This window comes from Ciconia boyciana, chromosome 17 (assembly GCF_034638445.1).
Source record: "Ciconia boyciana chromosome 17, ASM3463844v1, whole genome shotgun sequence".
NCBI lineage: Eukaryota > Metazoa > Chordata > Aves > Ciconiiformes > Ciconiidae > Ciconia > Ciconia boyciana.
The window spans coordinates 5,038,056-5,055,866 of record NC_132950.1 but is presented as its reverse complement, the minus strand read 5'-3'; the positions used below and the strand labels follow the sequence as shown (position 1 = coordinate 5,055,866).

The following is a 17,811-nucleotide window of genomic DNA, read 5'->3' as shown; positions in this document are numbered from 1 at the left end:
GTTCTTGTTTTATTGGTAACAGAAGTTTGTGTATTTGACTTTCTTTCCCAGAAAAAATAAGAAGTAGAAATCTGGGAGCACTATCAGCACTGTGAAGATGTAAAGAAAACCAATGGAAACACTTTGCTTTTCCAAAGGAATAACATGGCATAGACACAGAAGAAAAAAAAAGAAATTAATTATTTTTCTATAGCTTTCACAATATAGTCCACCAAAAAAAAAAAAAAGTCCCATGTTCTCTTTCTGTTATTCCTCCCCAAATCTAAGGATACCTATATCTGAGTCTGTTTTTCAAATCTATTTCCTCCTCCTCAAGATTAAAATACAATAACCCAGGATCAACCAACCCTAATGGAGGTTATTCTCTTTTTCTTTTAAAAATGAAAAAGCACTTTTTTTTTTTCAGGAAGCCCAAATTACAAAGCCCATTAAACTTTTTTTTTTTTTTTAAACAATGTGAACTGAATGCATAAAGCCAGTAAACAGATCTGGATACCTCAATGACATGAAACCACAAACTTAGACTCAATATTAAAACCTTAAAATGAGCCTCTCTCTCTCTTTTTAAAATTTAACACTCCAAAGTATTTCTGTTTTCACAACATAGGAATTATTCTTTTCAACAGAAACCTCAGTTTTTCCTCATGCACAACTGGGTGATTCCAGGTTGCTAGATGAAGTATAGAAACAGAACGGTAATTCATTTGAATAAATTTGTCATCCCAAAGATTCATGACTTACTACCATAAACACTTATGAGAAAGGTGTAAACTTGAAATGGTACAAAAAAGTGCTACCCATAAATATTTGTGTAAAATATACATCACACAACTGTAACCGTTGCAAATGCAGAAAAGTACACTGGAGCTTCATTAACTTCACTGATTGGAAATTATAATATTCTGGGAATCAAACAATAAAAAATTCAAAGATGCTATATCCCAAACTATGATAAATCATTTATTTTGACAAGTAAGGGTAGTTTAGTTTTAATTATTTATTATTATACTTCATAGCATATCAGAAAATATGCAGTGATTTATTGTGCAAAATGAAATCTTAATAAAACGAGTCCCTTCCCCAAACTACAGGATTATTAAATCTTCATGGAAATGCGAGGGTGAACTCTTGGGTTATTTTCGTTATCGAGCTGGCGGGTTAGTAAAGTGAAAATAAGCAATTCCTATGCATTTAGTTATATTTTTACTTCAGCCCTTTACATACCCAAGCCACACAAGTCATACAACCTCAGGGATGAGGAGAAAAACAGAGAGGGATAACAGACCCCCGCTGCCGCTGCCCACAGCTCTTCTGCTGCCTCGCAGATGATGCAGTCACATCTTACTGCTAAAGCAAGCGGGGGCTATCGGCTTCAGACGTTACACCCCTGCTAAAGCTACACGTCATGGAGCTCATGGCTCCTCTTGAGGCAGGCGTAGGTAGACCAGCCATTTTAATGTACTGTTCTTGACCTTTTTGTACTGGTTTATACCCCTCAAGACTTTAAAGTGGAAGGGTTACTCCACACACCACCACCGACACCCACCTCCCAGCCAGGACCTGCCTCACCCTAACAGAGGGTGTAAATTGGTGTACTTAAATTACTCTGTTTGAGTGTTGTCAGTCTGAATGAGACCAGCCCTGCTGCAAAACCCCACTCAAGCTCTTGGCTTAACCGCACTGAGTGCCTGGATTAGCAGCTGAGAAAGGGCTGTCATCCCAGCAGCCGTGCCGCCACCACATCGCTACCTCCAGCACCTGCCTCCAAACCCCTCCACCCCAGCTTGCTCTGCTCAAGGGAGAGATTTAGTTCTCTCATTGGTTAGGGTTAGGAGCAAAATTCAGTTTATACCTTGAGTTAACGACACAATGGAGAGAAACCGAGCTTTGCGGTCACTACCCCTTTTTCTTTCTAAGCAGAAAATTGCAAAGCTCACTGGTATTTAAAGGTAATTATTTCTACGAGCTAGTTATTTCTTCTGGGGATGATAGCACACAAGCAAGTGCTGAAAGCTCCTGCGTGAAACAATTTGAGGATCCAAATGAGGAAAAAACAGTGGGAGAAGAGAGGTGATGGAGTCTGAAGACTAAGAAGAATGGTCCACACTTCACCCAACAGGACACAAGGGTGGGAGTTACAACATCAACTCTGTCCCCATGGCTTTCATCACGCAGAATATGGACATCTGGATCAACACCAATGAGTACATCCACCCTCTTGTTACTGCAGAACTGGAAAGGGAAATGGCATCCCCACCTCTTAAAGAGTCAGAGAGGTGTCCTCACATAAAGCAAGGGAAGTTCAGAAATGCCAGCTCTGATTTAAAAAGGGCAGTAACTAAGAAAGGGATTTTCAAGAAATATCAGGTATTTAAAAATTTACAGCCAATATTTTTCACATTTTCAGTGGAAACATTTTTCTGTTCTGTAAATTTCTGCTCCAAATCCCAGTCGTTTGGGTCAGTGTTAATTCCAGAGCAGCAAAACATCACATCAAAATCAGCAAAGCAGTCTATCCTCAAAGTAGGAGTCATGCTGAGGATTACTCTTTAAAGGTAGCCTTAATAATAGGGAATAAGTACTTACTGAAATGGTAAAAGGAAATGTTAATTTAACTAAATACATAATTGTGTTAAGTACTTGTTTCTGCAATTGTAACACTTCAGCCTGATGCAAACTCACTTTCAGGCCTGTGCAATGGATTTAATTTCTTCCAATTTTTTTTTTTCAACTATAAAGAGGTAAAACACAGGAATTACTGCTACAAAGATTACTTAGTTATAATTTATAGAAGTGTTTTAAAAAGGCAAAGCATGACCCAAGACAAGGACTACGGGCATGTTTCAGCAAATCAGCTGAGCTACTCCAGCAGCTCGCTGCTCCCGCTCCTCCGCCGGTGAACTTTCCCTTCCCTGTCTCCTCCGAGGCCGCAGGCTCCCCTCGCGTCCCTCATCTCGGCGCTGCTGCTTCTCCGACGTTTTGTTGAGCTGCCTCAATTTGCTAAACCCACAGAAAACAAACCTGGCCCCTTCACCCCAAATTCAGGCTTTTCTGCAGTTACTGAGCTCAATGGACTCAATGAAGGGTCCCCCAATTGCAAAAGCTGCTGTTAGGGAGGGGACAGGATCACAGCAGCCGGGAGGGGGAAGCAGAGGAGGGGGAGATGGGGAAAGGGGAGACAGAATCACCTCTTCTGGCTTTACAACAGCTTAGATGAATTGCACGCTAATGTTTACATACAGATTCAGAGTTTGCTGAATTACGACCAAACTAAGGGTTATGCACATAAGCAGTTATAGATTTTGACTAATTTAAAAAAAAACCCAGTAAAGTAAAAAAAAAAACCACATTGCAGGTTTGTTCCAGTTAGATAGGAAAATATCTTTAGCATTTCTGTATAAATAGATATATTCCATTTTAGTAGGGCAACGAGGGAATCAGAAATACCTGTTCTTTAACTACAACCACCTTTCTTCTCCGAGAAAAGAAAGAACATACCAGGTAAATCATTGCTACAACTTTGCAAAACGTACTGCCTTTGCAAAAATCACAAAATAATTCTACCAAAACATCTTTAACACCTGCATAATTTCTAAAAAGTCTACATATTTTCAAATAATTACTAGCACTTTCATAAATATTTAACGCTGTCTACAAAAGTTCTCTGTGCCAAAATACCCACTGTGCAAACCCCAGTTTTCTTTTACTGACTAGCGAATCAACGCAACAACTTACAAATCTGCCTTCTGCTTCATTAGAATTTTTCCAATTTATAAAGAACTCATGTAAAGGACACTACTTGCTATACTTGTCAGCTGCACCAGGGGAGTGTAGGGGCTGAAAGCTGATCTAGCAAAAGGAAAAAGACAAAACAGCAGCTGGACGGGGGGGTTATTTTTCAACAGGATGAGTGACCTGGTCTGGCTCATGGTGCGGCTCCACAACCACTACTGACAGCATGAGGCGTGCAGCAGGACCGCATGGGGGGCGAGGGGGTGCAACTAATTCTTCCTGGAAGCGAGCTGCTCTCAGGTAAGCTTCAACTGGATTATAAAACCATAACCTGAGAGACTTAAGGTCTGTAATCTCTGATCTTACCTGACAAAGGGATTAATGAAGCTCACTGATAAGCAAATGCCTGGTTGAGGTTTCCCTCTGTGAAACCATCACCCGTTGCATGTATCACCTGTGAATCCTGCATGTCCATACACACCTCCTTCATCACCTCAAATAGCCACTCAAAGTACAGACTGGACCTGAAGGGCACTTTGCTTGGGTGTTTGGTTTGTTTTTTTTGAAACTTTTTATTTTAAAAAGTTCCATACTATTGTGCCACTTTCTTGGGTGTGTGTGCACTATGAGGGAATGTGGAAGAGACATTTCATGGTCTACCAAATTAGCATTTGCAGGAACAAATTACAATTTCTTTGTTCTCCTGCATGGCACAGTCTGATCCAACCCTTGCTAAAAATTAATATGCCAATAAAACTTATCAGAAAAGGAAGGAAAAAGAAAAGTCCAGAGAAGTCCACAAAAGCTGGAGCTGCAGCAGCAGGTCAGGCCTCCCTGCGTCAGGTAGAGGCCCTTTAATTTGGGTAAATCAGTTAGCTGCGTGTCCGAGTCGGGGCCAACATGATGGATTTAGAAACATAAACCCAAGAATAACTATAGTGGGAAACTTAAGTTTAAATTATTAGAAGGTAAATATATGGCAAGCACTACTCTACTGTGCATACAATCCTTACAGAGTATCCCTAAAGAGCTGTACTTTTCTCTAAAATTTGCATATTTTCTTACTCTACACAGTTATGACTGTTAAGTGTGTATAAAAGAATAGTCATGAAATCCAAAAGAGAAGGGGAAAAAAAAAAATCAAAGTCACACTTAGAATTTTATGAGGGACTCATTTAAAATCCTACCTGATTTGCTCTTTCAAGGTCTGTCATGATCATCTCGATTTCATCAGCCCTGCGAGAACAAGAGAGCAGAAGTACTGTTATCACATGAAGAATGCCTGCTATATGAGTTCATGCACAGTACAATTGCAACATTCATACAAACAATACCAATTTTCAGTATTTTTTTAAAAGAACACAGTAAGACTGATCAGCTAATCTTTTGACTGGTGAAATCCTCTTGGGTTTCAGCTCTGTGGCCTGGTTTGCAAGACTCCCATTCCTTTGCCTTTTCCCTTTTTGCAACGAAATAAGCGTATCGATATCTGCGCATATTCATCAGATCTTTGAAGATCTTACTCCCCAACCTTCTGCAGAAGAGCAGTGTCATCTTTGCTACATGCAAAGGTGCTTCACAAGTGATAATTATGAAGAAGTCAAAGACTACAAGTCAACTACTTGTATACACATACACAAAAGTAGCCTGTTACTCTTCTGTTTCAGTGTGCCTAGAAGTTTTGTTCTAAACTTGGCTAAAAAAAATATCACGTGGTCAGAGACCAAGAAATTTAATTTTACAGTATGCAGAAAAGAGTTTTTTGACACAAATTTATGAAACTCTAAATTTAGACTCAGGCTCTTAATGCACTTTATAAAGCTGAACAGGAAAGTCAAAAGTTTGAAAACTGTACAAATAGTCAAGGAAAAATAGATTCTTCACATACATGTGATAGGTGGCAGCTACCAGCCCCGGCCCTTTAAAAAACCCAGCATTTCTAAGACTTCACTCACACAAATGGATCCACTCCTTAAGCAATCTTTTTGTATCATCATGCTGAATCATGGGCAAATATTTCACACTCATGCTCTCACCTGTGAAAGGTACCAGGAAAAGGGCCACCAGACCTAAAAGTATGTTCTCTATCAATATAATAAGACATATTACTTCTCCCCAGACATTTTGCCTGTCTTATATCTCTGGACCATATGGAAGCAATAAACACTATCCTCATCTCCTATGAACGGCAGCTTTAACCAGCAAGTCCTTTTGCAATCTGCCAACACCATAATGTCTGTGTTTTGTTTTTAATCTGTAGCAGATCATTATCAGTAAAAGCTGTGAAATACTGGAATTCCCTTCTTCTGCTGATGCAGAAAAGTCAGGGTTTGTTTTTCGGCTGATCCCACAGAAGATCCATTTTTCTATGCAGGTGTTTGCTGGGAAAGATGGTTTATTGAAGTACATCAGGGTACTGGCACACTCGACACTGGATCATTACACTGAATATTGACTTACTCTTCAACAGCATTTTAGGTTTCTGCGTGCACACTTAGGGAAATGCAGTGAAAGATCATAATAAGTAAATGTGTATGTATATAAATTAATGGAAAATTATTTTTAATTACAGCCTTTAATGTTGTCAGGGCAACATGAATTGCCTTCTGAAAAAATCTTTTGGACAATAATGGAAAACAGATTAACATGTGTTTTCTTGTGCAGGAGAAGCTAATGTGCTCTTACACTGGAAAGAAATCATGCACATGATGTTTTGAATGAATAATAGATAATAGATATTAGTTACCGAATTGAACAGTCACTCCTTGGGCAAATAAGGATTCAAAGTGGGCAGGGAGTAGCCAGAAGACTAATCTGGACAGGTTAATGTAAGCCTACAATAACACTTTCTATCTCTTTTGCCTCTGCAGTTGTGAAACATCTTTCGCTTTAGACTCCAGCCCCAAAATACTTGTTAACCCACTTATGGAAATTACAGTATTTCACATGGAAAAGATGTCCCCAAGACCATGCAAGTGACCCCATTATGTATCTGTAACAGAGATAAGAGGGAAGAGAGCATCCTAATGCACCCAAAAAAAAAAAAAGTTTCCCAGCATTTTACAAATATTTTTAGCCAGGACAGTTTAAGGATCCTCTTTATATAAGCTTATGCATTCAGGCTGAATTTATGTGTGAATGCCTCAGGTTATATGGAGCCAGTAAATGATGTCTGGATTATGTCACAAGCCTCCCAGATCAGAGCTGGGAATGTCCCATCCCAACACACCAGCTACAGCTTAAGCAAATCCAGTTTCTGCTTGCTTCTCTGTAGGGTTTGGAGAACAAGAAAATCACTGCCTTTCCTCCCAAACACGGGGTGCCAGGTATCAGCCAAAGGTCTGAAAAACTGCCGAACCTGAGAAGAGCGAAGGACTCAGAAGCACAGAATCCTCAGACTGGGAGAGGACGAGTGCCCTGCTTTGGGAGCAGAAGGGTTGTTTTTCACTTCAGACAAGGGAACTTTTCTTTGGAGAAAAGAAGATGACTCTGATGCAGAAGAGGTGAGCAGGAAGGGGCAGAAGTGTGAGGGGGTCTGGACCCATCTAAGGACCATCAGCCACCTTTAAAGGTCACAGAGGCAAGTGAAGGCAGCCAAGGTTAGGGAAACAGATGAAGACAGCAGAGCGAGAGAAGGAACAGAGGGATGTCCCAGGCCAAAGGACCAAGGGGAGACAGGACCAAGAGCAGCAAAGCAGAGGAGCACGCCGGGCCAACAGAAAGGTGCGTGGCTGCTGGTAAAAGAGGCTGAAACAGAGGACGGTGCCTGAAAAACGAGGTGAAGGACTCAGGACAATCTTGTATTTAAAATGGACAGAAGTATTAATACCGGTATTTGTATGCCATTTCAGCTGGGGTCAGGATTTAAGAGCTCTATTACAGCACTGGTATACGCAGCCAATTACAAAAAAAAGCGACCAAGGATATAGAACGCCATAAAAATGACATTTCTGCCCTTCAGCACACACAGATAATTCTGACTGAATCCAGTAGAAGTGTCAAACTGTAGCCAAGGGCAAAACTGTCCCTTTGTCCTTGTATCCAGACACACCAGCTGACTGATCCTGAACTCCCCTTTCCCTTGTACGTTTTTTCTACCTAGCTTTTCCGCACACAATCTGTCTCCACACACCTAATAAAAGGATGCAACATCTCCAAAAAAATTCAAGCAAAACATCTCCAGCAGTCTGCACACCAATGAAGGTTAATGCTGCAACCATAAATGTTATCTTTAAGTAAAGTAATGAATTAAATTACTCTGTATTCTTTCCTAGCACAAGTGTCAACAGCATTCAGAAGAATCTTCAAAAGGAATTCAGCCTTTTCATTTTAAAAGCTCAACTACCACATCAGTAGCTGGCACTCAGCAGTCTCAAATCACTTATTTGAGAAAGTCTCTAATAGCTACATTCACTGTTTGCTCAGCAGAAGTATTTATTATAAAATAAATTACAGTTCTCACACCTTTTATTCACTCACAGAAACAACTTGCATTGATTTATTGTTTACAAAGCACCGTGTTGAATTCAAACCTGCAAGGTACAAGGAAACTCCACTTTGGCTCACTGAATTAGTCCCACACAGGTCATTTTTGATGTATTCACCATCCGCCACATTTGCTCATTTTCAGCCCTTCCTATTTTAATATTTCTCTGTATTTCAACGGAACTACTTGACAGGCAAAATACCATCCAGCTCAAGGCTGCCGGCGTCTTGTCCTGCAGGTTTTCACTGAAAATCTCGTGGGAACCTTGAAGGGAACAATGGCCAAGTTTAGCAAATCTGTGGTTATACTGACCCTAAATTTCTGACCAAGGTCATTCCATGTGAACTAAACTCACTTATGAGAGACACAGATCTGATGATTTTACTTTTAACTTTCTTCGCTCCTGAAGCAACACACAACTTGGCCTCTTGTGGAGTGCCTGGATTCCCCCATCATCCCAAGAGCTGAAGGCAAGGAGAAAACCCCCAAAGTTCTGTCTTTCTTCAGACAGATACAGAGAATTAGGGTAATTAGTAACAAGACGACCTTTTGCTAAAATATAAAATACACTGATATTTACGGTGTTTTACAGCAGATTTCTGCATTGCAACCCAACATTATTCTGGGTTTGTCAAGGGTGATACTTTTTTAACATTAAAACTGATCATGAGAAAAAGAGTGGGTAAAAGCTGTTTTCAGGAACAAATATTATCTTCCCTGTGTTTTCTCATTCCACAGATACTATAATCATTTATCTGATCTAATTCCTTATAATCTCTGTGTTGGAGGAAAAGTAATCATGTAAGCACGACAGTTCTTCAGTCTGTATTACACTTGTTGTAAGTTTCAACACTTTCAGGCTAAGGAACTTAGGAAATGAAATATTAAGCCCAAGCGTTTGGAGCTACAGAATAAGCATCACCAAGTAAAAAGAATCTGAACTGTTGAAACAGCATGACCATGAAATATTCTATTATTTCTTCTCTTGCTGCTGTGTTTGAAGTGAAAAACAAAACGCATTAAAAGCTATAGATTTTACAAGGTATAAGCTTTTACCAGTCACAAAAGAGCTCTCAAAGCTAACATGCCATCTATAAAAAAACAACTTAAGGAGTTTTTAAAAAAAACACCCCACTTTTCAATTCAATTGCTTATGGGAAATAAAAACTGCAGAAACGCTCAATTTTCTTAAGATCAAGACAACCGATTAGGTTTGAACAGCATAACAAGCAAGCAAATTCAAGAACTGGTAACATGGAGGAAGCTCAGTTCCTTTTCTAAATAAAATTAAATCAGATGAAAACCCTAAACACCATGAAGCTATTCACTTGCAAGCAAGAAGAATCTGGACTTTATGATTAAAATCCAGTTGATCTAACTCCTTCATTTAGATACTAGCTTAAAGAGGCAGAAACAATTCCTTTTTTATTAACATGACAAGTGAATGGTTTGCCAAATCTTGTGGCTACAGCCCCCTAAACATTCAAACTTACTGAACCTTGAAGGAAACTGCTGTTGGATTCTTTATACATGGAAGAACTGAAAAATACAGATGACACTTTTGAAATTGCAGTCAGTGGCACGGCCAAGAAACTTCACTAGCAGGGCAGATTAATATTTTCGTTTGGCAAAAAACAAACAACATTTTTTCCCACACATTTGTTTTCTTTAAAAACATGTAGAAGTTTACTGGTCAGAGCAAACGGCATATGGAGCCACTGGGGCTTGTTAAAATGTTCTAATTACTAAAACATTTACACAGGCAATTTCAAACTAAAAGCATACATTATCAACTAATGTGCATTTATGTTTAATTAAGAAAAAAAGAAAAATCCTACTTGTAACATGTATCTGTGATCGTCACAGAGCAGATTTTGGCCAAATTTGGTAAACGTCTTAGCCTCTTAAAATTAGAGCCAGTATAACCTGGTACTTTGCTAGCACAAGACAAAATATGAAGAGTTATTTGGGACATTTGGGAGGGGAAGAAAAGAAGGAGAAGGGCCAGAGCATTAAAAAAAAAAAGAGGGGAAAAAAAAAAGCAGTGCATTGAATTTTTTCAAGTTTCAATAAAATTTTTATCAGGGACGGTTCCTGGGTCTAGGAGGTAATTTCGGATCACTAAACAACGTCAAAATTGCCTGCAGCCCAATGATCACGGCATTCACTCAGGGCACAAGAGCATTCCAGCATTTGAATATTCAATTTTATTTTTTCTTTAAGCAAAAAAGAAAGATGACAAATTCCCTACCCAAATTCAAGATTCTTTCTAAGCTCTGCTGGTAGACACCCTCATCTAATCCCTGAATCTCAGTGACAATGCCAAGGTGCCTGTGGTGCTGGCTTGCTTAATTTCTAGGAAAGAAAGAAGAACCAAATACTTTTTTTGAAGCTCTTAGAAAGTTTCCGAAAGAAGGTAATATAAAACCCCCACTAATTCTATTTTTCTTGCACCTTATGACTATCACTGTACACATAGTTCAGGCATTTTTAGAATTCATAATGATTCTAATCCAACAAACACCCATATAAGATAAATCCACCTTTACTTCTCATACAACCTCCAAAAGTAATAGACACAAGGGTTGTACAAAGAATGAAAAAAATGTTATTTCAGCATAACCAGTACAGCACGTCAAAGGGAAAGAACTCACATACTTTTTATTACTAAGTTCTCAAATCTACTTTTCAAATTGCAAGAGCTATAGGTTAATATTTTCTTTCACAGCAACCCTCTAAGGATGTTCAGATCAGATAATCCTTTTTCCAATGTCATATAAATCCAGGCCTCTTGTAAAAGAATTTCTCTGTTCAGGGATTCATAAATCCACCAACTTTAGTAATGAATTGGGTGTTTCCTTTCCTAGGAACTCAATTGAAGAAAAAAATCCTCTCTCTGCTAAGCAGGGAAGCACTGAAGGCTTTAAATTGAGAGATCAAAGAAACGCTGGTTTCAGGTGCTCCAGTGATTACACAATACATCGTCTGGATTAACCTGGGGAATGGTTAAATGTCCACTGTACATTGTCCAGACCCCTCTTTGCAGTTATCCTATACTAAATAAAGTTCCTCCCCTAGCAAAAAGGAGAGAGACTCAATGCTAACTTTTTCAGGTTTTTTTTGTTTTATTAGAATTAATTCTTGTTTCCTCTCATTGCTACCTTTGTTTCCATGCAGTACACTGCTACAGATTCAAGCCGAAAAAATAAACTAAATCTCATGCAAAGCACACCAGGTTAGTTTCGCCAAGTACCAGGATCAAGCCGTTGCACCAGCTGCAGGTATGATCTTCAAATAAACGATGTTCTAGGCACTTGAAAGATGTCAAGTGATCATCAAATATTGATAAAGGTTAAAGAAACTGCTTATAAAGCCCAAGATATTGAGCAATACCTGGACAATACAAGACAAGAATCATCTCGATTGTTAGAAGGAAAAGACCCTACAGAATAAAACATCTTTCAGTCCATAGAAAAACTGCTTTCCAAGAAAACCTGCACAGCACTTTGTTTTCTCTTTCATGGCTTAAGTCAGGATTTCAAGGATAAGAAAATCATGTTTGCAATTACAAAGTTTTAAACACAATAGAAATCAGCTTTATTCCAGTGATACACTAGGGAGCAGAGTTTCTAAAGATCAGCAGTGTTTTCTTAATCATTTCTACAGAGAGAAATTGATATGAATGACACTAATTGATATGCTCAATAAAATATAAAGAAAAAAATAAGAATTACATATAACAGATAATATCAACTCATAGAATCTCAGAGCTGCAATTCCCATAGTGTTACGCACACATGACCTTGGCACACTTTGCAAACCAAAGAAGAATGCTTCATGTAAGCAGCTGGAATAAAGAAAAGGTGTATTGGTTGTATTAGAAAGTAGCCCAATATTTAAATAGATGGTACATCTTTTTTATTTGATGACAATACTATTTTCTTACGTGGCACATATTTACATATATTGCACCACAGCCAATATGAATCTTAGCTCCCCATACTCCTCAATCCTCCATTTAAACACCTCTTACTCAACTTTCATTGTGTTTTTCTCTCCACAAGAACAGGTCTGTCATGAACTCTGTGTCCAGCCATCACACTGCCCGTTACAGAAAGGAAAAGAAATGCAATAAATCTTTGTTCTCCTGGTCTCGTGATCAAACATGTCCTCTTTCACAATGTATTTTTGCTTTACCCTGCAAAGCCCTATGAGTAGTGTTGAAATCAGTAATTAGGAGTGTCCAGATTTGGATCATTCTGGGTTTCCTCCCACCTGAGACAATCCTTTGGGCCATAGAGGAGTTCAAAGATGGCTGTTGAAACACGAGACAATTTTTACACCTGAAATCTGCAGAAACAAATAACCTTGTTTAGACAGACCTAAAAATCAGTTTCCACTAACTTCTGAGGGAGCTGGTGAGTAGTCTGCAACGTCATGAGCTGTGGGCTCATGCTCCTGCTGGTTCTAGTACTGGCAGGCAAAGAGAGGAGTCCCTGCAATTCAGTTCTGGTGTAATCATTTTGACCTGCCATTTCGAGACTCTGGAGAAAAGGAGAAAGAACTTTCTGATGTTTAATTTTTGAGGTATATATGCCTGAATCCCACCTGCATTAATGTCCTGAGATTGAGATACTGCACCAGTATCAGTACGAACACACCAGATCTGCAGGATCAAGTCCTCAGGGTGAGGAACACAATCTCCACGCTCAGGTTATGCTGAATATTCACGCTCAGAGGAGCCGATTTAGAAAAACAAACATTTCCAGCTGCCTTCCTGGCCACTGCCAATCTGCACTGTGCTATGCCCTGGGTAGCAGGAGTCACTGCCTGATCCAATACTATGGGTCCAAGGATTTTCTAACAATGCAAGATGACACAGATGCGGCAAACTCTCTATTTCCTAGTGCCTCCTGTTACAAATTGAAAGAGCTTGCTGCAATTCCCCTCTCCTGACTTCAGTTGATTCAATAACGTACCAGAATTTAAACACAGACACCCTTCCCTCTCCCTCACTTGCACACAAAGCATATCAAAAGCATGGAATTACTCCTGACTTGGCCTTGAGCAGCCAACATGATGTCAATTTTACATGTTTTATAAAGCAACAGCATGTAGAAAGCAACTCAAATGCAGGTCATATCAAGCATGTGACCCACAGAGCAATCAAAGACTGCCTGAAACTGTCATTCAAGGTTCAATCATCTTCTTGCAGGAAAAATGAAACATCTGTGGCCCAGAGAATTAAGTTATGTATTGCATAATTCATCTGGTGTCTGCCACAGCAGCCATTTTAATGCTCGAGTGATAAACATGTTTGATTATTTTTGTTTTGTTTCCTGTCGCCTCCATGGTATTTCTATTTATCTACCCATACTACAACGCATAATGGAGATAACAAATATACAAAACAGTGTTATAGTTGGCTGATAAGACGTGGGAAATCAGCAGTCTTATTAATCACATTAAGGCAGCATCATTATTAAACCTTATGTTCCCTGTAATTGTACTCATTTTGGTTCTTTTGGGTACACTCTGTAGTTAGATTTGATGATGAAATCATTGTTTCCCAAGGATCCAGACATGAACTTTGGAGGTCTTTCTAGTAGAAAGCTGCTCTCCTCATCCAGAAAGCAAGTTCCTCTGTTTCCTAGGTTTTCCATCCCCTAATTTCTTTTTGATCCCGACATAAGCAGAAGGAACGTGCATCTCATACCAGACAATGCAGAGGACCCCTCTCTGTTCACTTACTCCACTAGTGGGTTTGTGGTCCGCACTGTGAGAAACCCTAATGCAAAGCACCCTTCGCAAGTCATTTTGGGAAGTGATTGTTTTATTAATGGTAGCTTAGTTCAATTTACTCCCAAACTGGTAAACCCTAATACTTTCTCACCAGCCATGAACTCCACTGACTTTCAGAACGTGTCCCTGCAGAGCAGGTGGGAACTTTAACGCTCCGGGTCCATGCCCTGGTCTATGCCCTGCTGTCTGGGTGTTTATTCCTGTCGCCAGGAGTTGACCATTTCTGCCGTCTACTCACAGAGCTTTAGATGTCAGTTAATTTATTACACAATGAAACAGAGCAGCTATCATTTGTGCAAAATTTAATAGCCTTGGTCAATACCAGCTTGCTCCAAAAAGGTGCTTTGCATTGGCCTGATGGAAGAAAACAAAGCAGCAACCTCTGAAGTGGTGGAGTCAGGCGTATTCTTACCCATATTCATGATTTGGAGTCTACAGATTTGCTATAGTGAGCAAAATCCTCACTATAAAGCAACAAGCCAGCACTATTACAGAACTTGATTTGGTAGGACCAGAGTTTTATCTGATACCCTGAAAGCTTGCATGCTGTTTCCTGTGATGATCTGCATGGAGGTGAGTCAGTGGATAAAATAACACATTCTCCCGTAAGCCCAAATACAAATAAAGCACTGTTTCCTATTGATTGTTCCCATGAAGTTGTTTAGACAGTATCTATTGTACTAATACCAGCTGTCCCATCTGTGCTTTGGAGCTGCCCCCCATTGCTACTTCCTCCTGCAATATTTCTAGGTCACTCCCTTATCCCCTAAATGTCATCTCTTCACCTCCCGGCCCACAAATGGAAATACAGATTATGGATGCTTTCCAGCAACACATACATGGCTGATCAACCAGCAAGTGGAGAGGCAACTGCTGCTCTCTCAATCTGCAGCCCTCCACTCAAATGGATTATTTGTCTGTCTTTCCTAGCCTTTCCCAATTCCTACAAGATTCACCAGAGCTCCCTGTGCCGGGGATTTCTAATGTTGTTAATTACTGTTGAAGTCAATCATCAGCTTCCAAGTTAATTTAGGAGGGGAACTGACGAACTGCAAACTGATCACCAAGCAGGCTGGTGGTAAAACAGACCCCAAGCTCATGGCAGCTTCATTTCCTTAGGAAGCCAGGCTAAAGGCTGTGGTCATGCAGTGCTGCTGCTGGCTACGTGTGCACGGACACACAAATAGGCTGCTCTGCTCCCGCTGCACAAGAGCAGAACTTGCCATTTTTTATTTTACTTGGAAAAAATGTATTACAAAGTATAAAATAAGAACTCCCATAAAGACCAAGTCTTAACTGGTTAACTCTGCTGCTCTACAACTCGCATCAGCTGTTTTATAATTGTTTCTCCAAATAAATAATAATAATAGATAGTTTGGCATTTTGGAAATATAGCACCTGCAACAATTTACTTATTTTTACTGATGGAGTTAAAAAAAATAATTTATCCAAAATTAGAAACCTTAATTGCAGGCATCTTAGGTGTCATTCTTTTTTATCAGAATGGCAATACTTTAAACTGTGAAGAATCAGCAGGAAGAATTGTCTGTGCTTTGATTAAAGAGCCTCTAAAAATACACACAAATATTTTAATTTACTCAATAATGTCACTGGAGTTACAATGTGTAAAATCAGTACATATACCTTGGGAAGATCATGGGAGGGGCTTCCTGGTTTTTTTGGTTGTTTATTTTTTTTAGAATCACCATGTCACACCTGAAAAATTACTTTAGGTTTTGAGTAGTTACAACCCCAAAATGAACAATCTTCCCCCATTCTACATCAATGCCAAAATCACATATTTCTGTATGTTTGTTTTCTTTACAACAAAAATAACCTCAAAAATTTGACACTCTTCACAATTTTTACTATAGCAACATACATATTCCAGATTCATCTTTAGGAGTTTCTTTCCAGAGACACTCAGCATCTCTTCTTCTCTTTAACTGCAGAAAGAGCTGAGGAGCTCAGTAATTTGGAAAATCTAGGCATCTATTAATTTCTCCCCTTACTTATTCTGCAACTTTGTCCATCACTAAGAACCTATAAAATGCTTTTATTTTCTTTAACTTACCTCAGTCTATATTCAGTGAAACAGATTTAAGTCAGATTGAAAATAAAACAGTACAGTAAGCAATTTTATGTACAGGTGTCACTCCACAGGCATATATCAAGGGAAAATTACTGTTTACCACTGCAGCAATGACAGACCATCAGCTCCTACCTTGTGGAGAATGGTAATTTTCCAGTGGCCTGAACATGTATTAGGGTAAATATAACAGACTAAAGAAGAGAAAGCCATACCTGTTTCCATCTTAGCTGAAAAGCTCAAATTCTCTACATTATCCATCCCCTCTATCCAATCTGACTTTGGTAACTGGTACTATGGAGTATGAAGACAACATCCTACATGGCCTTTTGAAGGATTTACTGGCACGAAACAAGATAAATATGTCCACTAGGCCAATAATCTCCAATTTACTATTTCTTACCAAGCTGCTTACATATCCCTCCAAGCACATTTACTAACAAGCACCCAAATATGATAACACCCTGCTTCCCTACACTGTCAAATGCACCTGTAGCATCTGGTCAGTGCTTTATAATGGACAACAAAAAGGCATTATTTAGTGATAGAATCTGGATAAAAATGCAACTTATTTTTACCTTTTGCCTTTATCTATGTAAAGGACACGCACATTGTGCAAAAGAAAAGCTAAACGTTGACTCTGCCGTAACACAGCATTCAAGTGGGAGATGTATTTGGGGAATGTTTTAGATGCTTTTGGCTTTAGAAGTGAATATAGGTGATGTGCCTGTTCTCTGGCTAGCTACTCAAGCAAGTATTTCCTTCTGGCTATTGAAGAAAACAGCATTACATGGTCTCTGATAAAGGCAACTGATGTCCTTCTATCCAATAAATGGACTGAAAATAGCATAAAGCACGATAGGAGATGCGTTTCTTGTTCGTTTTGGGTAGGTTTTACCTTTCCCATGAGCTATGCTGAAGATTAACAACCAGGATGATTGCTATCTTTATAAAAATGTATCCAATTACCAATACGGTTTTCTCTCTTCCCAATTTGTTCCAGCTTTGCTCTGAATGGAAACACTACTTCCATCAAATTGCAATCACGTCACCATTTTGCAGTTTCAGTCTATAGCTATCAATAGCATGAATCTTGCTGACCTGAGTGACAAAGCTGCAAAAAAACAGGCAGAAAGAAACAAAGGAGGGAACGGGAGACCACGGAATAGACAAAACAAACTGCAGGAAGGAGAAATGGCACGTATGGTCTAAATCTGCACAACAAGCACCAGTTCATTATTACTTAGTGGAGACCAATGCCTGAGACACAGAACAACCTCCTGGTCTTCAGATGAAAGCGTTGCCTTCCTCTCTTTCCCTTCCGTCCTCTAGATTTGCTCTCACACCAGTGGGGCATCCCGAGAAGCACACTCACCCTCCAGTTGCCCTCAGGAGTTTTACTTGGTCGAGGAGCTGGATGGTAGGTTGGCACCAATTAGATGCTGTGCTGGTGTGAATCAGCGCAGCTTCACTCGAGTCGCTTGTACCAGCAGAGTATCCAGCATATTTTATTTTTACATCTTTGCTGAATATATAAAGCTGCTCAATTCTTTTCTAACTTAAGACTCCAGTTGTATTGGATTATGAGAGATGCTCACGAGTATGATTGACAGATTGACTGTCTACACAGAATCTAAACTAGATATATATTAGACAGCGAAATTACTTTAAATAATCCTTCGTGGCAAAAACCAACAACACT

General features: G+C 39.4%; 1 protein-coding gene across 11 annotated transcripts in view; it reads right to left on the bottom strand.

Annotated features, from left to right (window-relative positions):
• Window positions 1-17,811, bottom strand: part of CUX1 (cut like homeobox 1) — a 287,512-nt gene that overhangs the window by 101,573 nt on the left and 168,128 nt on the right. For all 11 annotated transcript variants that reach the window (XM_072882491.1, XM_072882481.1, XM_072882484.1 and 8 more), the window contains exon 9: window positions 4,920-4,968. In XM_072882491.1, coding sequence (XP_072738592.1) covers window positions 4,920-4,968 — 49 coding nt within the window. The remainder of the gene's footprint in view (window positions 1-4,919; window positions 4,969-17,811) is intronic.